Below are 25,708 nucleotides of genomic sequence, written 5' to 3' on the forward strand. Positions count from 1 at the left end.
CGATTTCCGCCGAGTGCCATCAAGAAAAGATCCTATCTCGTTCCCTTCCGAGACAAATTGCCCGCGGTAAGATAAAAAAAATTGATCATCCCGCGTCTCGATGCGCGATTACTTTTAACATTCGATTCTCGCTCTCGTCCCCTTTCTTCGTCTCCTCCTCCTCCTCCTCCTCGTTCCTCATTCTCCGAGTTTTATTATTAATAGACGATACCTGAGGGGGGTGGCGGTAAGCAATTCACCCGATAATTTATCTTACGATGTAATTCATCAAAATAATGATCACCGTAACAAAAAACCGTGCGATCACCATGCAACTCGCTTTCCATTAATTTACCGTAACGGGACGTCATTTATCCTTGGCAATTTTTCCCACTTTCTCACGCTTTGCCACGTAAATAGCGATATATATATATACGCGAGCATACAAAGAGCATACAGTACGCAATAATCGAATTCCATCGTCTAAGAGATGGAAGGTATCGAATAACTGATTCGCGAATACCACTTCTTCTCCGATTCACTCTTTCTTTCGTTGCTACGAGACACACACGCGCGCATCGACGGCAGCCAATCACACGTTCGAAAGTTCACGTGCCGCTTCAGTATCGCAATATACGGTATCATCACCGTTAAACGTAATCCATTTTCACGATTAACCAGTTAGAATCGAACGTGGTATTTTGCGTGACAGAAGAACGTATTAGATTCCAGTGGAAAGGAAAATGCTGTTTTGATGATATACGAGTAGTGGAGGGATCGTTGGATTCAAAATAACCAATGTTTGGGAAAACAGAGGGAAAGAATTTCTCCGCTTTGTCCCGTCCCGATTCTGATCGACGCGCACGTGCCACCATATTTCCAAACATCGTACTCCTTTCCTCCGAGCGATCCTTGTTATCCCAGAATCTCTCTCGGCGTGTCTGCCGCAGTTCCGTGGACAATGTCCCTCGTTTCATCCCTCTAATTGCTCTTCCCTTCCTCTATTCTCCCGTAGTCGGAAACTCAGGAAACGAATATCTCTGGACGACGTGTGGACTTGCCCCCGTATACGGCTATAGACGGTATAAGGCGAGAGAGAGAGAGAAGGAGAGAGGGGGGTCTTTTATTCCGGATGAAAAGAAAGAATCTTATCTAGCGTTGGTTATCGGTTGGGCTTTAGACTCGGCGGTGGTGAGAACGAGGCGAAAGGGGGTTGGTCGTTGACGATGACCATCGTTCGCCCTCCTACTCGAAGAGAACGTGGACGGAGAATGAACTTTTGGACGGAAAATTCCATTGTGCCGTCCCCTGGAGTAGGGGAAAGTGTTAAAAGCGACCTAATCTCTCGATAACCTCGATGATTTTTCGTCGCTCCACTGCTGTCGTATTCGTCAATCCAGGATCTGGTGCTCTCGTGAGATGCTCGACCGGCGAGAATTGATCGAATTTTGTTGGGAAACGTGCTTGGAATGGGCAGCCAATGGGCTGATGTTACGTTTTAAAGTAACTGGATATGAGATACGAGCGTCCAAAGTGCTACGATCGAATTTATCTCTCTATTTTTTTTTCTTCTTCCTCCTTCGTTTTATATCTTATAGCATGGTAATTGTCCTTGTAATTGATATTCATCGGTGCAAAGTTGTAATCGAATAGAGTTGCGTTGCGTGGACGACGAATCTAACGATAAAAAATATTCTTACAATTTTTTAACGTGTAGAAAAGAAGGCGAACCGGAACGATAATTATAATCCCTCTCGTTCGTACTTTTCAATGCGTTATAAACTCTATCGATAGCTTTCACTCGTCACCATTTAAATTCAATCGCGAATATGTTATTAAGAACCAACAATCTCGTGATAAAACCAATAATTTAAAATGTTCGGTATGTGTACAACGAAAGTTATAACAACTCGCCCCTCTCTCTCTCTCTCTCTCTCTCTCTCTCGTTTCTTTCGACTGTATATAATAAAATTATCAATCAAACTGTTGTTTCGCTTCGAACATTTTAAATACGTGGCATTACGGGACAAATTATCAACAAGAGAAATCAATTTACCTTGGATTTCATAATTGAACGTATTTCACAAAGCTCTTGTTGTCTGTCCCCGGCAGAAATTTTATATCCGCGAAAACCGCGGGATATCTCGAGGAACAATAAATCTTACGTCTCTTTGCTCAATTGCTCGCGTTTATAAAACGATTCAAAGGCGCGTTTCCGCAATGCGAAAAAAGAAAAAAGAAAAAAGAAAAAAGGAAAAAAAGACGCTGCATTAAAAGAAATAATTTTTCAATCAGCTACCAACCTCTCAATTCTCGTAAAGGGCGTAGTACGGAGCGCCCCCTTTCCCTCCCTTTTTTTAATTTCTATACTCGCGATGAACAAACCGTAATTCAACGTGGACTTTGTACGAACGAGATTACAAATTACACGACAAAGTGTAATTTCATCGGCCAACAATTATATATCTCGCGTCCCATTGTATCCGTTCCCTCTTTCTTTAAAATTATTAAAAAAAAAAAAGAGAGAGAGAGAAAAGGACAGGCGAAGATTATTCCCCCTTTCCGCCAAGATTCTTCCCCGTCGCAATAAAGCGCAAAGCTCCTCTTGTTCATTAACGAACGAGAACACGGAAGAACGTATTCGGAATCGTGGGAGGGCAAGCATCCGTACGTAAGATTATCTTTATAACGCTTGTAAAAACGACGTGTTTATGCCCGACCACCGCGGCATGCATAACGGCATCCACTCCCCCCTCCTTTCAGCAGCCGGTTTACACAGACGACATTTACGAGGACATACCCATCGTCATCCCTTCTTCATCCCCCCCTCGCCTTAATCTTGGACGAACGCCAAATGGCAAGCCTTAACCTCGCGGTAATTGAAGGACTCGATAAATAATAATAATAATAATAAAGAAAAAGAAAGAAAGCTACGCGACGCGATCCTGCCTTTTCTAATCGATGCCTTTTCCTTTCCTTTTCGTTTCTCCTCCTTTTCCTGAATAAATAGACGAATAAATGAACGATGCTACGAGGCCGAAGAAAGAGGATAGAAGGAGCGGAGAAACACACGCGCGGTTAACTCGGTCGTTATCGAGAGAACGATAATATCGAGGCGGGAGGAGGAGGGGTGCGTGTTCGTTTCGCACGGCCGATACACTTTGAAACGTTTCTCCTGGAACTGTATGAGATTCAAAGTGGCGGCGTACACTGCGAAACTACGATTTAAACATGGAACCTCTAGATCCGCGGGTATAATCTAGATTCGGGGAGGGGGAGGGAAGGAGGGAGGGTTCACAATTATCGTGGTCATTCGTGCGCGCGGTAAACTCGTATATAAATTAAACTGGAAGTGAGAGGCGGCGACCGTTTCGTTGAATCTACCGATAATAAGGTCCCCGTGTAACTGGCGGAAAAAAAGAAAGAGAAACGATCGATCGATCGGGATCGATATTTATTCTACGTGTCTGCGAATTCTTGTTTCGCTGCGCGGTTAAAACACACATCGACAATGACAGGGGTTGATAAAAAGGAAGGAGATGGATCTCGTTTATCTGGAAAATAATCGAGGAGAGAGGTTAAAAATTATCGGTGGCCGAAGGGAGGAAAGAAAAGGGAGATTCTAATCCGAGATTCGTGGTTGTATTTCAGGTTTTCTACCAAAGAATCGGCGACACACGCTATTGTGGCAGTTCACAACACCGACATCAATGGTCAAACGGTGAAGTGTAGCTGGGGGAAGGAGAGCGGGGATCCGAACAATGCTCAACAAACTGGACAGGTAAACGTTCGATCTTTTATCCGAACTCTCTCGGAAGAGGGAGAAAGCGGCGAAATTGGGGATTGGAGAGCGGGGCAGCGATTTTCAGATCGAATTTCCTTCCTTTCGTTCGATTCGATTCGAGAAAATCCAACTTCGAAAATTTCGCGAGAAGAGAAAAAAAGGAAAAAAAGGACTCCAGCCGCGAGGGTCCAGGAAGAGAGCGGAAGAGCGGAGAGAATTTAAAAGAAGAGAAGGAAGAAATCTCCATCTCTTTCGGAGAAATTCACGCTCGAACTATGTTTTAACTTGTCGGTATGTGGCCAAGGATGGTAGCAATTAGTAGCGAGTCTACTTTGAACTAGAACTAGAATTCGGTTTGAATCAGGAATTGAGATATCTTGGCAAACGCGTTATCGTATAAGACTGCCTCGATCGAAGCGTATCCGCTTCGTAAGCGTTCTAATTGAAAACTGGATTAGACGAAAGCACGATTTTACGAGAGAGCAGAAAGCGATTTCTACCTCTCTCTCCCCCTCTCTCTCTCTCTCTCTCTCTCTCCTCGTCGCTCTACACAACGCGCGCGTAGAAAGGAAAAGTAAAAAGGGAAAAAGAGAAAGCGGTGCATTCTCGTTATCGAGAATAAATGGCGAAAGGCGACGGTTGCACGAGATATCGGGAGGAAAAGGAAATAGTTAGAGTATTCGATTGCCAGTTCGATCCGGGCTTTGCCCGTCGATCGAGGGGATGGCCGGCGAGGCTGGGAGTACGTGGAAGAGTAAAAACGGAAGGGGAAGGGGGGACAGGGAATCGGGCAAGATTCCGGTCTATTCACGAGGCTTGCTCTAAAGTGTGTCTGTCGGGTCTCTTAGCAATTAGCGCCGGTAGGACGAGTAAGTACGTCCGATCTGGGAATGCTGGCCCAAGTACGCCCCCCCTCCACTCTCCTCCGCCCAGTACTTCCGTCCATCCATCCATCCACTGTTACCCGGCCCGTGACATCGCTCTAATTGATCCCTATTCCCATAACGCGCTTCTCCCACGAGTACCGGGATATCGCATTACTGCGTACCTCATTCCGCCCCCTTACTCGTCTCCCGCACTGCTCCACGCTGCTTTCGTGTTCGATCTCCTTCTTAGCCTCGCCAAATTAATCGACAGACACCGCCGCGATATCCATCCAATTCCGATTTCCAACTCGCTCGCTCGCAACGATCAAACTCATCGCCGATTTATAACCGATTTATAGCGCACCCGTTTCTCCTCGAGAATAAGGAATATAGAAGAAAGAAACGCAACGTATCGATCGAGGAAAATTTTCCTCCTCCGGTTAGAGATATCGTCGTTTTTCTTTCCTTTTTTCCTAACCCCCTATTGACACGGTTAAGCGCGAAACGGTGCCTTCTACTCTTTTCTGTTTCATTGATCTTGGTGTGCTCTTCCAGGCGTTATCGTCGGCGACGTACCCATACTACGCGGCGGCAGCAGCTGCCGCCGCGGCGGCGGCAGGCGTCGCGGGTGTCGGAGGCGTCGGTGGCGTCGGCGGTGCCGGCCAGCTAGGATACTGGTACCCGCCCCAATCTTATCCGACGACAGCGACGCAGATGCAAGCCGGTGGTTTCCTTCAAGGGATGCAAGGATACACTTACGGCCAGTTCGCCGGGTATCAACAGGCGCAATACATGGGGTGAGAGCGCTACTTTCGAACTACTATTTCGAATGAACTTCTTCCCAGCGAGATATATTTTTCCTTTTTTTTTTTTATTTTATTTAAAATCCAAGAGTAATGATATTTGCCGCTACGAGCGGGACGAATTACGGAGAAGTAATGCAAGTCGACGTCGAGGTTTAACCGTCGTATTTTGTTTCGGAAAACTGAGACGACTGGTGGATTAAGTATCCTGTCTCGTCGTTGATCTCGATCAATTAAGGGACCGATACCGGTGAAACGAGTGTACGGAGCTCAGTAGGTCAAGTCAGTTCTTGCAACGTTAAAACGATGTCTCAAGTTAATGCAGACCGCTAATGTTGATGACACAACAGTAGTCTGTAAATGACCGATGAAAATTGCTCATTGGTATACATCGTTGAACCTCTCCCTCTCTCTCTCGTATCGACGACGTAGAATCGAAGAAGAGAAAAATAATAATGGGAAAATTTGAGGTTGAGAGAAGTCGAGGAACGATAATAATAACGGTACGTTTTACAAGCACGAAGTTGGAATATCGAAATAAGAGTTTTGGAGAAATGGTGGCCGATAAAAGCGGGGAATAAATTTAATTGAAAATTTGACGATATCGTAAAAATGGTAAATAGCGGGCCGGCTTTAAATCGTAACCTGTGAATGTGTATAGTGTAGTAACAAAAGAGCACAAGTTTTAAGGATCACATGGTATAAAGGCCAAGGTAATTTCTAGGATAGAATATCTTTCGACGGTTTTACGATCTATGAAATGACGCCCCTTAAAGTGGGCGCTACGAATGCTTCTCGAGTATTCTCAAGACTGTAAAAGGAAGGAATGGTACACGCTCGAAATAAACTAAAGCTCTCAATTGTGTGCATCGTACGGAGTGAAGGGTTGGAACCCATCGTTTTACACTCCCTATGGGATTTAAACGGCATCAAAGTCAAGGAAACGTCAGACGTATATTATTTTTAAATATCTCCTGACGTTTATTTCCTGGCAAGTCGATAGAATTTGAATAAGATAAGATAACGCCGAGATGTATATTTGAAAATACAGAGAGAAAGGGAGAGAGAAAGAGATTCGCCAAATATCGAAGAAACTATTTTATTTATCCGGGAAACAAGTAATTTCTTCTTCCTTTCCCCTCTTCCTCGAACGATATTGTTATCGATCGTTGAATTTCTTGTCTAATCGAACTTCAAATCGCATACATCAAACCGATTCAAATTTGCGCGTCCTTTGCCAAATTCAAACGTATTCGAATTTCCATTTCCACTTAACTTTCTATAGCTACCGCTAAATTTGTGTATTTGTCTCATAAGTGAAATCATTTGCATTCCCCGCTGTAATTATTCCGTATTATGCGCGCGTGGTGTAATATCAAAAATTTGAAATTTATTTGATAATATTTAATAAACGAAAATTGCGTTATATCGGTCAACGGTTCTCTGCAAAATTTCCGTTTTTCCATCGATGTAAAAAAAAAAAAATAAATAAATAAAATGAAACGAAATAAAATGTTACAATTTTATATATATATATATATATATATATTTTTTGAAATTTTCACGCGACACCTAACTCGATCGAAGTTAGTACACACGGTTTCCACTGTTAACACAGGCATCAAATCGAATTTGTGCATTTGCCGATCGAGCAATTTTTAGAGATTACGCGGCAGGAGCGAAGGGGGTGTGCTTTCTGGCAAGGAGAATATCTTTCAACGCTCTTACGATCCGTGAAATGGCACCCTTAAAGACCGTATCCGAATGCTTTCCGAGCATTATCAGGATTGTAAACCAGTAATGTAACACATCCTAGATAACCTAAAGTTTTCAGTTGCGTGCGTTGTACAGAAAGGATTCGAGACCTTTATGTAACGATACATATATTCATGAATCTGGAACGTGCGATTTTACGTTTAAACCATTCTGTGCGGGAAATAAAACGCCTTCGTTATGACGCCCTTAAACGTTCTCGTAAAAAAAAAGGGGGGGGGGCAGAGGGGAACAAATTGTCGAATATTTTCGATCGATCGCACGATCGATTTCGGCGATAACTTAAACGGACGTTCCATTTTTCTTTTTCCTTTTTTTAATTATTAAAAAGAATCGTTTCTGTCGTCGTTTAATTTAAAATTTGCAATACTACTGCGTTCGACGAATTTTTCTTGTTCATCCATTATCAGAAAATAGACGTTATACGTAATTACGAAAAATAAAAACGATAATAAAACTGGATAATAAAGATGTTCGATGTTTAACTTAAGAACAATTTTAACAATAACGAAATATAGCTGACATTCTATTATCGCGTTTTTCTTTTCTTATATAATGGCGTGATAAAAATTTTCTGTGTAAAAAGAGCTTGTTGTGAACGCAGAATGGGAATGGGTGTCCACGCTGCTGGCACGGCGGCAGGTTGGGGCCAGGGATTACCTGGGGGACCACAGTTACCGCCACACCATGCCACGACGGTCACGGCACCCCCAGGGGTGCAAGCCGCACCCCCACCACCACCACCTCCGGCACAAATGATGGCCTACCCGATGCAACAGTTCCAGGTAACCATTATTTTTCTCTCTCTCTCTCTCTCTCTCTATTTTTCCTATCCGTGCATACTTCGTCACCACTTTCTCTATCCCTTATTTACTCGTACATTACAAGTGCAAAAGTTTGAAATCGTAAATATAATACGGGGATATCAAAGGAGGAATTGTTGAAAGTAAAATTCGGAAAGTTCGATTCGTGGGTCGAGGGAAAGGAAAAAATTTTTGGGGAGGGGAAAAAGGATCGCAAACTTTTAACAAGTAATGTATCGTACGAGACGTAGAACTTTCTACTCCCTGCTTTAGACGTTCTTGCATCAATTTTATCGTATTTTTGATCCACTCGTTCCGGAAAAACACCCGTCGATATTTACGTAGCATTGAAACGTAGCAGCATGGTAAATATTTTTGTTTCGCGTATTTGTTGCCACGATAACAACGAACGTAGAAACTTTTTTAGAAAAGTTTTCGCGCGTAATTTTCGAGACGAATTATCGCGATTCGGATAACGATACGAGAATGATAATCGTTCTTTTTTTAAATCGAATTCGATATAACAATATTTCGAAACGAATGGATCAGGTTAACGAGAACGTTTCGTGAGATATCCAGTCTTGGCTTCTGTTGTAAAAAGATTTATTTAAACGATCGAACGATTGACTGCGAAAATTTGTGTTATGAGTGGCTTTCCAATATGGATTGTTTTTTAACTGTTGTTGTCTCGATGAATGCGATGGACAAGATCTCTTTGTGTCTCTCTTATAATTCATCCGTTTGGAATTTCGTGTCATGTGTTATGTGACGAAACGCTAGCACCTCTCCTAGCTACATACATGAATTTCTTCGATCACTTGTCCCTTGTCCCTTGCTTAATCGGCCGTTGCTTAATCGAGAAATTTTATTTTATTGAATATATTGGCTATTCGACTAATTGCATGATCCTTATGATAATTTTAATTCGTAAATCAATTGGTGTTTCACCTTGTAAGAACTTACTGTTAAAAATTGATTGACAAACCTAAATCCTACAACCTCGTATACGCGTCTAATATCGTATTCCATTCGTATTTTGTATTAGCAACGATAATTATCGCAAGCCAATCATTGTACAATTAAACAGTTTATTGAAAGTAATCGTATTATGGATGGAATTAATTTTACAACACTTTTAGATATAAGAAATTTATACCGTATTTTCTCTAATTTCAGTATGTATTTGAAGAGATAAGAGGGCCTAACGATACATATTCGAGATGAGGGAATACTAATGAAAAAGACTTATAAACCCTATCAAGATCCTGCATAAGAATCTTTCATCAGCAGTAAATATTTTTGGATTCTAGTTCAAACATACAGTATGAAATTTTACGGAATCTTTCATCGCAGCAAATACTTTTCTTTTTTTTTTTTTTCTTTTTTTTATCATTTCGTTACTCGAAGAAACGTTTCTTTTAATAATAATTCTACTCATAATTCTCTAAATAAAATTTACACTCGAAAGTATTTGTATTTGATTAACAACGTATTAACAGTTTCTTCGTTGCAAGCATGTTTTCCACGCAAGAAATGTGTTTCACGATCGCAACTCGTAAAAGAATCGGAAGCAACGAAATGACTCTTAACGGAAATGAAAATAAAAATAAAATCAGCATTTTCTTCCATTGATACGTTATTTTTCTTTTTTTCTTTTATATATATATATATATATATTAACGCAGATAATTCAAATGATCGATGAATCGCTGCAAAGTATTCGGGAATTTCGATACACAGCATTTCAGCTTATCGTTAATATTTGCATCAAAAATCGTTACTGTTATGAATTACTTTCAATATACTGTTGCTCGATGCATATCACGGGATCATACATGTATATCCATTATACGTATCCATGCAGCACACAGAATTCACCACCATCTTCTTTGCCTGATGCTTAACGTGCACGTTGATGTTTCTTGGGATGTGAAAGGCTGACGTAAACACGCTTATTCGGCTTATGTTTTATCTTAAAATCGAGTATCTCGCTGAATCTTTTCGAATTGTAAGAAAAAAAAAAAAGAAAGAAAAAAAGAATAAGAGAAACGAAACATGACAAATAATGGTTTCAATTTTGAAACGCTGCGATAAAATCAATGGAATGATATTCGAGATATTATTTGACATTTCCTAATTATTAAACGATTCGTTACGACACGCAACGAATTAGGAATAAAAATTCATAAATCATATTAACACGCGATTAACATTGATATTTTTCGACAAATTGAAAATCGTCCGTTATTTGAACAGGAGAAAAAGAGAGAGATACTCGAAATCATTGGAGGGATTATTTTTATTTACATATTTCGATTCGCAGGCACAGTGATCGCTACCACTATCATCGCACGGCCTGGCTTATCCTTACTTTCAAATATCACTTTGCATCAAGGAAACTGCATCTACGACCTGGCTCAACCTCGAATTCAACCAGAAAAATGTCGCTGGAGAACGTAATATGGGTATCATCGTATTGCGTACGAAATTGCGTACGGATGGAAGAAACGCAAGAAAAGAAAAAAAAAAAAAAGCAAGCGAGAGAACGAACGAAAATCTCTACGTATCGTCGTTAATAATATTCCCATTGGAATCGTTCCGAAATCTATCCAATATATATATAGTCCGAATAATCAATTCCCACGAGAGTATAGTCAATTGATCCAACATTGATCGCAATTGAAAATAATCCGAGAAATGTTTTTTTACACCACACTGATAAAAAGAACAAAAGCAACACGATATATATATATATATATTTCCAATGGATTGCTCACACTTTTACAACATTGAAAGTAATTGAGGTTGAGTCACGGTAAAGGTAGATTCAGATCGACCAGTATCTTCGTATGTTGGAATGTGAACGATATGTGAGAGAGAGAAAGAGACGTTAAGACAGAGAGATAGAGAGAGAGGGAGAGAGAGAGTGAGAGAGGAGTAAAAATAATAAAAATGGCTTTTTTTAGAATTATTATTGTTAAAAGAAGGGAGGAAAGAGCGAGAGAGAGAGAGGGTGAACGTGAGCGAGCGAGATGAGATGAGATGCGAGCGCGAATGCAATGAAATGTCAGAGCGTGAAAGAGAGAAAGTTTGTCGAAAGTTATATTTTCTATTATTTTTCTTGAAATTCGGACCAAGACTTAACCAGCGTTTGTGTGTTCAAATGGTAAAGTGTGTTCTTGGTTGCGGTCCAGCTAGCGGATGAGGACTGGCTGACGCCTAGCCTTCTAGTGTGATGGTAAGCAAGTACACCCCACCAACAGGAACAACTTCTACAGCAACAACAGTTACCACCACCACCACCACCACCACCACCACCACCATTATCACCACTACTACCACAACTACCAACAACAACAAAATTTCCGTCACCATCGACGCCACCGCGACAGCAAAAGCAACAAAAATCATGCCGCTTCCGGCTTGATCCACGAAACATAAAGCAGTGGGCATCGATTGCCAGAAAACGTAATAGTTGATCGATCGCTTTATTAAACCAGACAAAACGAAGTAAACGAGCAAAGGGGATGATTTCTTATCCATACAAAAAACAAATAAATAAAAACATCTCTTAAAGTGTATATATATATGTATATATACATACGTACGTACATAAATACATACATACATACATACATACACGCACACAGATATATATATATATATACATATATACTTTTGAATGAGAAGAAAGAAAAAAAGAGGAAAAAGTGAAAAAGATAAGGAGAAGAGAATAATACTTGCAGAGACTTCCCCGTCAAATTTTCACGTCCAATATAATATAAACCGGCAATCTTTACGGGAAGGTTAAAAAAGAAAGGTTAACTGGTACCGTCAACAAATCGGAGGTATCCCTCTCGTCCAGTTTGTAGGATAATGTAGCGTCTCTCTCGGCTTGAATTAATAGATAACGTTGCCGTCACGGTAGTGTCAAAAGCTTCAGTAATGAAACACGAATTCCGGGATACGCGGACCACCATGTGATCATCAAAGACAGTTTGTAGCGTAAACAGCCAATATTTTGTGTGTTGCCATCGTCCACAAAGGACATGATTACAGAAGAGGCGAACGAGTTGACGCACGTTGAACAACCTCGTGATTTGCACTTTCCGCCATTTAATCGACGCTAAACTCCTTTATCTCGGGAGAAAGAGAGAGCGAGCGAGCGAAAGAAAGAGAATGGAAGAGAAAGAGAGAGAGAGAGAGAGAGAGAGACGTATGCGCGCGTGTGCGAGCGAGTGCGTGAGAGAAAAAGAGGGAACGAGAGAATGAGAACGAGAGGAAGGAAGAGAGATTGAAAAGGACGCCGCCGTTTATTTATTGACCCGTAACCCGGATTCATTATTTTTGTAGTTTGGGCTTAACAAAGTGAAAATTAATAAATCGAAAACGAATAATATTGAAAGAGGGCGCGTGTGCGAAACGCGTCGTCACTCGGAATCGCGAATCGGCGACCGACAAGTAATCGTGGTGTATAAATGATAAAAATATTATTAAAGGGAGGAGATCGAATAATAAAGCGTACACATGCGTACCCACACATACACGAACACGAACACGAACACGAACACACACTCGTGAAGATTATAATGCGAGGTAAAATATAAAAAACAAACACGAAAAAAAAAAAAGTTATTACATATAAACGAAATTCAAACAATTAGCTAGTTAGGTAGGTATGTTATAATAAAAAGTTGCTCGAGGACGATTCGAAATTCGGCGGCAAGGCGGAAACAGACCTTGAGAGGAGAAAAAATATATTATATAAAATAATAATAGTAATAATAATAATAATAATAAAATAATAATAATAATAATAATAATAATAATAATAAAATAATAATAATAATAATTCGACGATATTCCGCTGTTCCTGAGTGAACTAATTAAACATACATACCTTCGTACAACCCATACTCGAACTATCGCGAACCACGGAACTGAAAGATCCACGTGTCTTAAAATCCATTTTTCCGCCAACTGCGAGGACTTCTTATCTTCGGTTTATTATATTTATTATCACAGACTCGAGGCCAAAAAGACAAATCATAAGCGAAGTCTTCGCAGGCTAGTCGAAGAGCCGTTTTTATTATTCGACTTTGATCCTTTTGACGCGGCACTTCTTTAGACAGTTGGATATTTTTATAAAGAGAGAAAAAAAAGAAAAAAAAAAAGATCAGCCGTAAGCGCCGAGGGGTGTCGACCGATGCTGTTCGCGCGTCGATTTCGAGAGGAATTAAAAGAAAAAAAAAAAAAAAAGAAAAGGAAAGAAAAGATGGGAAAAGGGGAAAGAGGGGGGAAGGGAGGAAAAGAGACGATCGAGGGAAAGAGGATCGAGGATCGAAAGAGCGTCGTCCAGCGATCGATCGACTCCAATCAATCGTGTCTGGTCTACCGTGGTTTTTAACTTAATACCTTAGATTTTTATATAATACCAATAGAACCAAAAGGGGAAAATCTCGACTTTAAGACGCTTAAGCAATAAATCATTAAGCTTAGGAAATGAGAAGAAACAAAATCGTATTATCCCTGCGTCTCTCTCTCTATACTGTAAACTCGCTCTCAGCTTTTCCAGCTTCGTAAGCCACGAATTCGTAACAACGAATGGTATATACATATATAGATTGGAGAGAAGGGACACGCGACGTGAGTTTTAAGGAATCAAAAAAAAAAAAAAAGAAGGAAAGAAAGAAGGAAAGAAAAAAGTGAAAATCGAGATAAAAATGGTCTGTCCGACGTCCCGAATTTCGACTTGGCCGATCTAACCGAAGCAAAATGAATTAAAGAAAAAAAAAATAAAAATAAAAATAAAAATAATAATAATAATAATAATAATAATAATAATAACGAAATCGAAACAAAAGCAAAAAAAAGTGAGCAAGGGAGTACACGTGTTAAGCGTGCATGGATACGCTGGTGCGCGTACAACAAACGAGAGAATGTTGATAATAAAAGAGAGTGAGCGAATTATGGAGAGTAACTGCGAATTAACTGAAGAATTAATTAATAAGCACAAGCGAGAGACGAGAGCAAACGAGAAAAAAAAAAAAGAATTAAAAACAATTCGTAGATAGATAGAACACATTGCACAAAACAGCACGAAAGTTAGATTAGAGGATCCGTCGAAGAGTTCCTTCCTCGCGAATGCGTATCCCTGTCCTCCGATTCAAATCTTTCTTAAGGGTTGTCTCTCTTTGTGTAACTCCGTCGTATCCAGGGGGGAAGGGAGGGAAAAAGAAAAAGAAAAAGAAAAAGAAAAAAAGAAAAAGAAAAAGGAAAAAAAAAAAAAAAAGAAACAAAATTCCTTTAACCCTTTAAACCGTTGCCGTTTAATAATAGCTGAAGGAACGGAAGGGAGAAAAAACGAGAGAGGGGAAAGAAGATCGTTAGGGGGGAGGAGTACAGATTAAGGATTAAGAAAAAAATGAACGCGAAGATCGACGACGGTTTAACAAGTATAACGAGATACGAAGTAATCCCATCTGATTTGCCTATCTATGATCCACCGTGCTTTAGACCTTCGTAACCATCCCTCCTCCTCGTCTATTCTTACTCCATGCTTCGTCTCTTTCGGTTTTAAGCACGATCCGATGTTTCGTACACCCGCTACTTCCTCTGTTTCGTCGCTCGAAATCGTCCTTTGATAGCCGCCCTCTCTCTCTCTCTCTCTCTCTCTCTCTCTGTCCCCTGGTATTTGTACGGTATTTTTTTCAATAATGAAACTGTCTCATCATACGAGAGCGGATGCAAAATCCACGAGTGAGTTCGAGTATCCCCGTTTGCGACGAAACCCATAGGATTTAGACGAGTGAACCGAATAGAGCTGATAGAGAAACGATAGGGAATAGAGAGGGACGAGTGTGAAAGAAGGATACGCGATAAAGGGGACGAGGGAGGTGAAAAACGGGCGAGAGGACACGGGAGGGAGAAACGTGAGAGTGGGGAGAGGGGAGAGAGGGGTGGACGACTTTGTTATTAATCAAAAGATAGACGGATCGTGCTTTAAACGAATCAAAAGCGTTTCGACAACGTTTTCGAATCAAAAAAAGATAGAAAGAAAGAAAGAAAGAAAGAAAAAAAAGAAAAAAAGGGGGAAAAAGGGGAGGGAAAAAAAAAGAAGAAGAAGAAGAGAAAAAAACGCGATGATCAAAGAACGATACAGGGGGGGGAACGTTTGCCAGACGTCGTTGAAGAGAACATATTTGCGAGTGCATAGAATACGAGAGAATCGACGAAATCAAACCCGCTTGGGACAAACGTAGCGTTTAGGAATTTATCAGTAAATTTAAAAATAATAATTTCCCGAAAAAAAACGATTCGATTACCCGTAGTACGTGGATATGGATATAAAAGGTGTGCCTTCAGTCCATCTCGCGGACCACAAATATTTCGTGCCATTAATTCCTCGTAAACTAAATATTTCTCTATTCGGCGAGAAGAAAACGAAGCAAACGTTTCTATGCCTGAAACATAAAACGTAAGTTTATTAGAAATCTGACAGGTACGCGTAATTCGATAATCTTCTTAGTGTCTTCCCTGAAGTACGAAAAAAAAAAAAAAAAAAGAAAGAAAGAAAAGAAAAGAAAAAAAAAAAAGAGGAGAGGTTATCTCGACAAAGAAAAACTTGGAAAGTTGGCCGTGGTTGAGATATTTGTTATTGAAATTTTTAATCGCGATTTAGAGAAAGAAATGTTGATTTTGCGTGTTTGAAACACCTGTTATTAAAAATTGTTTCGCTCGTTGATCCGTGTGTTTTTTATTCTAACGTTTTATTTTACGAACGGTAAATCTTTTATCGCTCGATATTGTTGATATTTCTAGCGGTTAATTAAAATATTTATATCGCGTCGATACGAAGACACGAGACGAATCGGTGCAATATATACTTTCATTCGTAATTCTTGTTCATTTGTGTCGATGCTTTAACAGGAGAGCAAATAGCGAATTGCAAATTGAATCAAAAAGTTTGTACAGCGAAGAGAAGAAATTTTTTTTTATCGTAAAACAACCTAAAAACATAAGAATTGTGGCCCAAGATTTAAAAAAAAAAAAAAAAAACCAACATCAAAACATATATTTCGCTCTATGTCCGTCAATTGTTTTATAATTAAAAAATATAAACACGAGAGACGTGTAGAGAGTCATTTGTAGAAAAGAAAGCGAAGAAAAAAAAAATTACACGAGAATACAACGAAGTAACGCAAAATTCACGATCGCCCAGAAATCGTGTGTGAACGTTAATTAAATGATTGGCTCTATTCGAGACACGAGTTTCAACGAGTTCCATTTCTCGACACAAACTAAAAGAATAAAATAAAAATGCGCAGCCTAATAAAAGGACACGGTACCGATCGCGAGGAAGAAACGAAAGAATTATAAATAAATATATATATATACATACATATAAATACAAGAAAAATATATATTATATATATATATATAAAAAAATACCAATACCGTGCAGCGGCGACGAAAGCTGTTATTTTGAAATTCGTCGTGAAGCGAGAATGAAAGCGCTGTGCGTGAGATTAAGAGAGAGAAAAAAGGGGAGGGGGGAAAAAAAAAAAAAGAAGAAGAAAAAAAGGATAATAGCTTTTAAGTGACGAAGAGAGAACGGTAAGAACGTAAGTGAAAAAAAAAAAAACAAAATATCGTGTACATTATTAGTTAGGCGAAACAAACGAGAAAAAAAAAAATAAAAATATAGGGTTATTTTTCTGAAAAGTGGAACGAGCGAGAGAAAAAAAAGGGAGGGGGGGGAAGAGGGACGGCGTAGGGTAAGAGTTCGAATGTACGACGTGGAAAATTGTAGCGCGAATTTAAAGGGTGAGGGAGGGGGAGGGGGCGGGGAAGTAACTTGAGGTGTCGTATTGAAAGAAAGTCGATTAAAGGGGGGAGGGGGGGAGGGGAAGGAGAAAATCAAATCATACGTCTGGTACACTCTACTCTTACGTCCTTCGGCCGTATAATCACTCCCCTTGCCAGAAAGTTCACTTCTCGACTCGATTCCACTTTCAACGGGGAAGAAAAGAGAGTGATCCCCTCCCCCTACTCTTTTAAAGAATTACGGGGGGATCCTCGTCCTGTAAAAAGTATTTGAAGAATGGCGTCTTAAGCATTAAGGCGTGTATAGAACTTACCGATAGTCTCGAGTACGTTGTCTAGGTAATAATAAAAGCGAAGCGAAGCTAGCCAAGTGAAAAGAGGGAAAAAAAAAAAAAAATTGAGTGAGGGAAAAAAGGAAAAAAAAAAGAGGGGGGAGAAGAAGGAGAAACGGCGCAAGCATCAAAGGGGAAACCAAAAAATGTAGTATAAAGTGATAAGTAGATAATTAATGTAATCTAATTTAGTGGAGACGAGTACCACGGAGTTTTTGGAAAGTAACGAAACACAAAGCGAGAGTGGAAATCGAGGAAATGAAGAAAAGGAAAACGTGTAAAAAAAAATTTAGGTAAAGAAAAAAAAAAACCGAGAGAATGACGAGATGACGAGAGCGAAAGAGTGAAAGGAAACGAGTGATTGAGAAAAAGAGAGAGAGAATGTGTCGATACGTGTAATGGAAAAATCCATTTACGGTACCTAAGTCATGCGCGTAATAGCGCCCCCCCCAAAAAAAAAAAAAATAATGGAATACAAAGTGACACGCGTACACTATACATCTATACTATAAACGCACGCACGCACAAAACATACATGTACACGTATGTAAATACACAAACTGCAAAAGGAAAAAAAAAAAAACTACACACACTCTTCTACAGAACAGCGTATGTATAGAAAGAACGTAGCGGCGAGGAAAAGTTAAAAGAAAAAAAAACGACAACTCTAGGCTTAGTAATCTAGTCTAGCTTGACGATCGCTAGGTTAACGAGGTTAAGAAAAGAAAAAAAGGTTCATGAAAAAAAAATATATATATATATATATACATATATATATAATAAATAAACGAATAGCGCAATAACTATATCCGCAGATCACCTCCAGCACTGTTACACATACACATACATATGTGAACACAATTCGTATACACGCATATACGCCCACACACAAACACACACAAACATATACATACACACACACACGTGAAACACACGAAAATGCATATATAATACGGAAATAAAGATATATACGTATATAAGAAACAAGCTACGGCTGCTGCCTCCATCCTTCGTCCGTGATCTCGAGACGCAACTCTAGAATTTTCCGCAGCCCCTCGTAACGCGTCCGATATTTCGCAATTCTCGCCGTTTCAAGAATTTTTACCGTCGTGTCGTTTAAGCTTCAGCAAGCTGGCATACCAGCCGCCTAACCGTTATCGAATCACGACATTCTCGCGTTACCACGACCCAGTTCCCTCCTTTTTTTCCTTTCTTTTTTTTCTCCTTTTCTTCTCTCTCTCTCTCTCTCTCTCTCTCTCTCTCTTCCTCTTTCTCTCTCTTTTCCCTCTTTCTCCCCCAACCCACCACCTCTTCTTCCATTCTCCTTTCACACTTACTGGCATCTTCGACTTTCTTTCATTACTACGTATCACGTCTTTGTGACATTCCTTTTGTCCCCGGTTCCCTTTTCTTCCTCGTTTTGTCTCCCGGCTTTTTCCTCGCGTCCTCCCGTGCCGAACCACCGAAAATCGCTCTACAAATGATTTTTCTACACAGAAGGATTATATATCCCCTCGCGAAGATTTATAACCAAATATATAGCCGACAATCATTCGAAGAAACATACATACATACATATTTAGAAAGTTGTACGTGTTCCTTTTTTCCATCGAGGAGGTAAGCGAAGAGATGATAATATTATAGCCAAATACTGTTCCCTCCCCCCCCTCTCCCTCCCTCTCCCTCCCCACCGGCACGCTTTCCATTCGCGACGACGTACACGGCACGCGCGTATACGAATAAATAAGTGGGCAGGGAGGATTATCGGTATCGGTATCGGCGAAGGGAGACGAAGGAAACGCTGCATCGGTTTTGTCCAACGTTCGCCCCCAACGTTCGATGTTCCGCCATCGAGTCATCGTGATCACGCGCGCGCGCACAAACACACACACACACAAACACATCCGCTTTTTTTAACAAATATACAACGAAAACACTTTCAACGCGTCGGCATACGCGTTACGTTACGCATTACAAAGCACGTGTAAAACATATCACCGCGTTATTTAGCAAAGTCCGTGAAGAGTCTCCTCGTAGAAGAGAAAATCCTCGTAGGGAGGGGAGCGACACGCGCAGCGTGTTGCGTTAAATAGATCCAATGAATGTAATGTTAATAACCGATTAAACCGGTATATTCCTACGAAACAATGAACGAGAATCAAAGTTTGTACTGGTAGAAGCGTTAGAAAAAAATCTAAACAAAATGGTTACCAATCCTATTATTTTTCCCGTAGATATATCTCGAAAAAAAAATTGTTAATTGGTAATCGCGATTTACGAAAATTTTTCTATAAAAAAAGAAAAAAATTCTTCGTTTTTCTTTTCTTTCCTTTCTTTTTCTTTTTTTTTTTTTTTTTTAGACGCTTCATCGAACTAGAAACTACTACTACTATTACTACTACTACTACTACTATTACTACTACTACTACTATTACTATTACTATTATTACTACTACTACTACTACTACTACTACTACTACTGCTACTTTTTTATTTTATGAAAATTTTTCCGTTCTTCGATTTATCATGGTTGAATAAGAGATAGAGGGAAGGATTATTTTACGTAGAGATTTTATTTTACACAATTCGTCGACCGTTCCTTCGACCATACGCAGACGCACAGGCTGCGTATACCTATCTTACCGTCCTATAAAAAAAAGAAAAGAAAAAATAACATTGTTTAAGAGTAGTTACATTTATTTAGAAATGTTACTCTGAGATGATACGGGCCAAACAACATCACGGCATATATACATATACAGTAAATGAACGACGATCCAACGTTTGTACATATTTAGAGTCGTTTCGCGTATGTAGGCAAGAGTCTAGAGGGATACGAAATTGTAGGAAATTATAGATAACCAAGATTTAGATAAATTGTACGTTTAGCCACGGCTATTTCCATATAGCGCCCCGACACACTGAGTATTTATCTGTTCTTCGTGTATAAAGAAGATTTCGCGTTTGTACAAATGAAGATGAGAAGTAAATAAATAACGATTGACGAACAAAATTATATATTTAACCGTTTGCGCTTGTTTAACGTTGTACAAATGATAACGCGTCGTATTCCACGGAAACGTGGAAATTGTGCCGCTAGATTGATATAGCCGATCGAACTTCGTCTATAATTGTTAATCGCGACGTTTTATGTCTAGGTCGAGCAAACAAAAGTTAATATACTTTATAGAGAGGAATCACCGCTTTTATCATTGACCAGTAGGATTTCGCTTTCTTTTCGTTTCGAGTTCGGATAGAGAACAGAGAGCGCAGGAGAAATAATTCGTTCGGGCGTTTGAAAGTTTCAAAATGAAGAAGAAAAGAAAGAATAATAAAACGGGCGAGAAACATGCACGGTTTTCTTTATCCACGTAGAAAACTGAACGGCGAACGCCGATGGAAGTCTAGTCTGAATCTTTGCAAAAGAGAAAAAAGAAAAAAGAAAAAAAATGTCGTCATTGCTTGAATGCGATCATCATCTGTAACTCTTCTCGTGAATCAGGGAAACTAGCATAAGGGTAGGAAGGCAGCAGTCAAGCCACTCGAGAATACCGTGAATGCGGAGAACCGTGAAAACAGTTCGGGCGTTTAACACAAGAACGTTTAACAGGAAAAGAAAAATTTGTAAAAGATGAATATGCACACAGCGGAGGAAAGCAAAAAGAAAAATAAAAAAAAAAAAATAGGAGCCGTAAGCGTAGTCACCGAGCATACCTTAAAAAAAAAAAAAAAATAACATATGTATATGATCATATAAATATATATATATATATTAAAAAAAAAAGAAAAAAAAAAGACTACAAGAAACCAACACGCGCATCTATATGTGTATACATACATACGTTTACATATGTATATGTATATATACACACACGTATAACACAAGAATATGTATATTATATATACATACCAGATATAAATGTGTAAGAAGATAATATTAGCCGACAACTAGAGATTATATCGAGTATAAGCTTAGAAAACGGAGAACAAGAGAAGCGGGCGGAAGTGGGGTGTGCGCGTCATCCGTTAACGCGTTATACTCCCCGCGATATACTGTGTTAAATACCCTTAGCCGTAAGAAAAAAAAAAAAGAAAAAAAACTTCGAACGATTGTACCCGTATCTCGTGGAAGAGATAGACACGAGAAAAAAAATGTTGTGGCTAGCCTGCCGGACCCCCTGAGCCCCTCAAAATATGAATTAAAAAAAAGAAAATAGAAAAAAAAAAACGTTCGTTGTAGAAGAATGAAAGAAACGAAATTATAAGAGCGAAAGAAAAAAAAAGAAGAAGAAGAGAGAGAATAATGTGTGCGCATCGATTGACGAGTGTGCGAGTAAAATGAACGAGAGAGGAAAGAGAGAGAGAGAGAGAGAGAGAGTGAGTGAGTGAGTGAGGGAGAGAGCGTGTGTGTATGCGCGCGTGCGAGTGAGAAAGAGATTCACGCGTCTCGATGAAAAAGAAAGAGAAGTTCTTTGGAGGAAGAAAAGTTGTTTAATAATAACGATAATTACGATCACGTCCGATTCATACAGAGATTACGACGTTCCTTCATTGTTTCGTAGTTTTTCGTACGATCCGACGTGCGCGTCACGGGGTCCGTGTTATTGTAAACCATGGACCCCTTCCCACTCCCACCCTTCAACCCCCCCCGGCGCGGTATGCGGCATATCACTTACGACCGTACGCTAAGGAGTAAGGTGCCTTTTTTTCACTTCATCGTGTGTATGTATTTTGGGGTTAAAAAAAAAAAGAAAAAAAAAAACAAATGAAGAAAACCAAAAAAACGAAAAAAAAAAATATATATATATATATATACGCGAGGAAACAAATGGGGGAAAAAAAGAAAAAGAAAAATCGAAAACGCATAAGAATTTTTACGGATTATCACGCGTAAAGATAAAAAAAAAAAAAAAAAGGACGGCAGGACGGAGCTCAAGGGAAGGGGCATCGGTGTGTTAACATCCATCCATCGTGCGTCGTCCGACACGATTTTCAAACGTCGCCCGAAAAAAAAAAGAAAATCCTTTTCCGAACTTCTAATGCGAAGCGTTAGAAACGGCGTTTGAACGAATTATGTTAAAAAAACGAGAATTTTCGAGATGTATTTCCGCGAATTCGGTGAACGGCCCGCGGGGTCCCATGGCAGCCTCGTTGCATATACTTTAGGCTTAGGAGATGTATGCAGTCGCTAGACGCAAACTCGAGGAGCAACAGCCGGGCGAAAGAAAAAAAAAAAAACCTTGTACAATGTACGTGTAATTTGTAACGACGCGACAGAGATGATACGCGATAAATAAATGTATCAGGCGCGTGCGCACACACGGATCAACACACACACACACACACGCATACACATACACATACACGCTGATACACGCATATATATATATGTATATGTATAAAACATGAATGAAGTGCATATACACGTAAAAACATAGGAATGGATAATACAAACGTACACTTTATACACGAATCACAGGTGACATTTATCTGAAAAAAAAAAAAGAGAAAAAAAAATAGATGCACATGTGCACGTGCGCATAGAGAGAGAAAAAAAAAAGATGAGAAGAAGAAGGGGAAAGATACCTCCAAAAGACAATTTTACACAGGATGTAACAATGGAAACGCGAGACGCCCTGGGACGTGCGTGAAAAAAAAAACGTGTATGATATTATGTATACATAATATAGCATATAAAGTATATTATAAATAATGATGAATATAAATAAAAAATATATATATAAATACTATGAAGAAGTAAACAAAGTATAAATATGAAGGAAGTATATAAACGAGAATATAGGATAAAACACGCTTAGGCTTAAGAGTATAAGATATTATTATGATGATGTATGGTTGGTTTATAATGTAAAATATATTATAGAAAATGTATTCTGTTATCTTTATTCCCGATCCATTTTAGAATAAAGCATATCGTTTCAACAACTCCTTTCGTATTTTCTTTTTTTTTCTTATTGATTTATGAAATAAATTTTATTATCGTGGCAAAACAGTCATAAAACTTCGCTCGAAAGTTCATTAATATTTTTTTCCCAAATGGAATATATTTCGTTCCACTTAACTTGTCGCATATTTATATAATTACACTCGAGTAAAAAAATTTTAAAATATCTTAATCTTCCTCCATTATTTCCCATTTTTTTAAGGAGAATTTATACTCTATGTTCATTACTTTCGTAATCAAGATTTCTTCAATGACCGTGAACACGTAATAATATATTGTTGATAGATATGAATCTAATAGATATGGTAGCCTTATTTGGACACTAAAAGTATTGTAGATCAGATTATGTGAACGACACGAACAAGTAGAATGACTAGAAGATTAACGATATAGCCAAAGCATAAGTTTTGTCTGACGTTATCAAGCATATCATCCTGAAGAATGATATGCATAGTTTACGATTTTTCTTCTACGTATCACGACAATTGAGATCTCCTTCAACAAGTCGTTAACGATTGTTAATAAAAAATTGTATTCAAGCAAAAAAAAACGAAATTAACTAAAATATTATTTGTTATTTATAATAAAAAAGTAAATTTCTATATATATATATATATAATATATTCACAATTTCATGCAAAATAATTGAAATTAATACTTGCAATTAAATATACAGAGATATAATTAAATTTTCATGTATCATGTATGTATGTAATTTTAAAATAAAATAAGATTAATTATCCGCGACAGAAAAACGCAACAAATAAATTAGCAATTAGCATCATATAATATTTGCAGCATAATTCTAATAAAATTCATAAATTTAAATAATACTTTATATTTATACAGACACTAACAAAACGTATAATTAATTTTTGTGATAAAAATACAACGTGAAATAAATCAAGTATACATATTTTTGTTTTATAAATATTTTTGTTTTATCGCAGTTTAAGTCTTGATGCTTAATTAAATTAAATACATATCATCATCGATGCAACAACAATGCGAATCACGTGCGAGGACGTGAATTAAGTTGAATTGAGAATTAAGTAAGAATAAGAGGTAAGTCGATTAAAAATAAATCATCTTTTTGCGTTATAATTTTATTTATACCATTTGAAAGGGACTTGAACCGAACTATAATTCCTATCTTTCACCGGAATAACGACATTTCGAAACAGAAATGACGCGCCGTTGAATTCGGATCGCGGATGAAGAAACACAGGCGTAATTAGTGTTGCCAGCATCATCGCAAAATTGAAAACGAATGGACAAACCGGTCGCAGTGATATTGAGAATTGTGCCAAGAGACGGGAATATCCGCGTGAATCGACTGTCTCGACTGGTGTTGGCTAACTCATACTCGTCTGTTCGCCCGTGAACGTACAAAAGATCCTGTGTTTGGATACACAGAGGATAGATATATATGTAGGCACGTTTAATTGCGAGATAGGGGCGCGGTGTTCGGTTATGTTAGCGAAATTGACGGACGCACGAACGTGACAACCGAGAAAGTTTGAACTTTCTACCCTTGCGCATACGTACACTTCGGTTTAATTTGTAAAGTGTTGTTAAAAGTACGAACGATACGTTTGATTGATAGTGGAAAAAGATGGCGTGTAACGCGATTATATACCGAAAAAAACTTTCTATTAATTAATATCACGAGATTTTATTATCCGCAAGATCCATCCTTGTATCGAAATTTATAACGTTCTAAAATGATTAAACGTAAAAATGAATATCGCGAGATGCTGCGTGCTAAAGATTACATAACCGTTACGACACATTACGAAATCGATCACCTTTCGGCTCTAAGCATCATTGCATCGTTGCGCCAATATTAAAAAGAAAAAAAAAAAAAAGAAATCTCGAACGTAATTCTGAATCATTTAAAAAATCGTGATTAACTTTCAAGTATACATCTGTACACAATTCTCCACGCTTTTATCTTTAGAAACGATGACATTTGTATTTAAAAGCGACTAAAACTTGTACAAGCTTTATACATAATGAGCGCGTTTTCGCAAATACAAATTGTTATATGGATGTATACCCATAGGGAGACACCTATACAAATAAACATACAGGTTTGTATACATATTATATATATACATACATACATATATATATATATCGAATACCCAACGGACGACAGAACGTACAAGAGAATAGCGTAGTATAAAGCATAAACTACAATTAGCGGTAATCCGCGTGACACGGGCATGGCACCCTTTGCGCATATTAAAGCATTAGCTACCGAGTCATACGAGCGAACCGTACATCATTTCAGGACGTGGCCACGTCTGCCACGGTAAAATCGTTAAATTTACGAAGAAACACGACTGGCTCGATACGTTGTGACTGAATTTTAGTAGCGGTCTAGATACGTCCCGATATACGCGTGGACAGTGGACTGTCACCGGTGTATCGTGTATATAGCGTATGGAAATATGTATTATTTCGGGATCGCTAGCGGAAAAAATCGGTTATCGAGATAAATTACGAATGAAATTGAATGGGAAGGGTTTTCATACACGAAACACGTGGAATGAAATATTGATAATTGATAAT

General features: G+C 38.7%; 1 protein-coding gene across 14 annotated transcripts in view; it reads left to right on the top strand.

Annotated features, from left to right (window-relative positions):
* The window catches only part of LOC107993953 (nucleolysin TIAR), a 455,817-nt gene extending 432,759 nt beyond the window's left edge, over positions 1-23,058 (top strand). For 9 of the 14 annotated variants that reach the window (XR_009833413.1, XR_009833421.1, XR_009833415.1 and 6 more), the window contains 5 exons: positions 3,631-3,760; positions 5,185-5,426; positions 7,810-7,990; positions 9,185-9,297; positions 11,203-11,341. Coding sequence is in view for 4 of the 14 variants with exons in the window: in XM_062087123.1 (XP_061943107.1) it covers positions 3,631-3,760; positions 5,185-5,426; positions 7,810-7,990; positions 11,203-11,244 (595 nt within the window). In the remaining 10 variants the exon portion in view is untranslated. Of the gene's footprint in view, positions 1-3,630; positions 3,761-5,184; positions 5,427-7,809; positions 7,991-9,184; positions 9,298-10,331 lie in introns of all 14 variants that reach the window. The other 5 variants (XM_062087124.1, XM_062087126.1, XR_009833414.1 and 2 more) reach the window with 4 other exon arrangements.
* Positions 23,059-25,708: the final 2,650 nt, after the last annotated feature.

The sequence above is a fragment of the Apis cerana genome, linkage group LG1 (genome assembly GCF_029169275.1).
Source record: "Apis cerana isolate GH-2021 linkage group LG1, AcerK_1.0, whole genome shotgun sequence".
Classification (NCBI taxonomy): Eukaryota; Metazoa; Arthropoda; class Insecta; order Hymenoptera; family Apidae; genus Apis; species Apis cerana.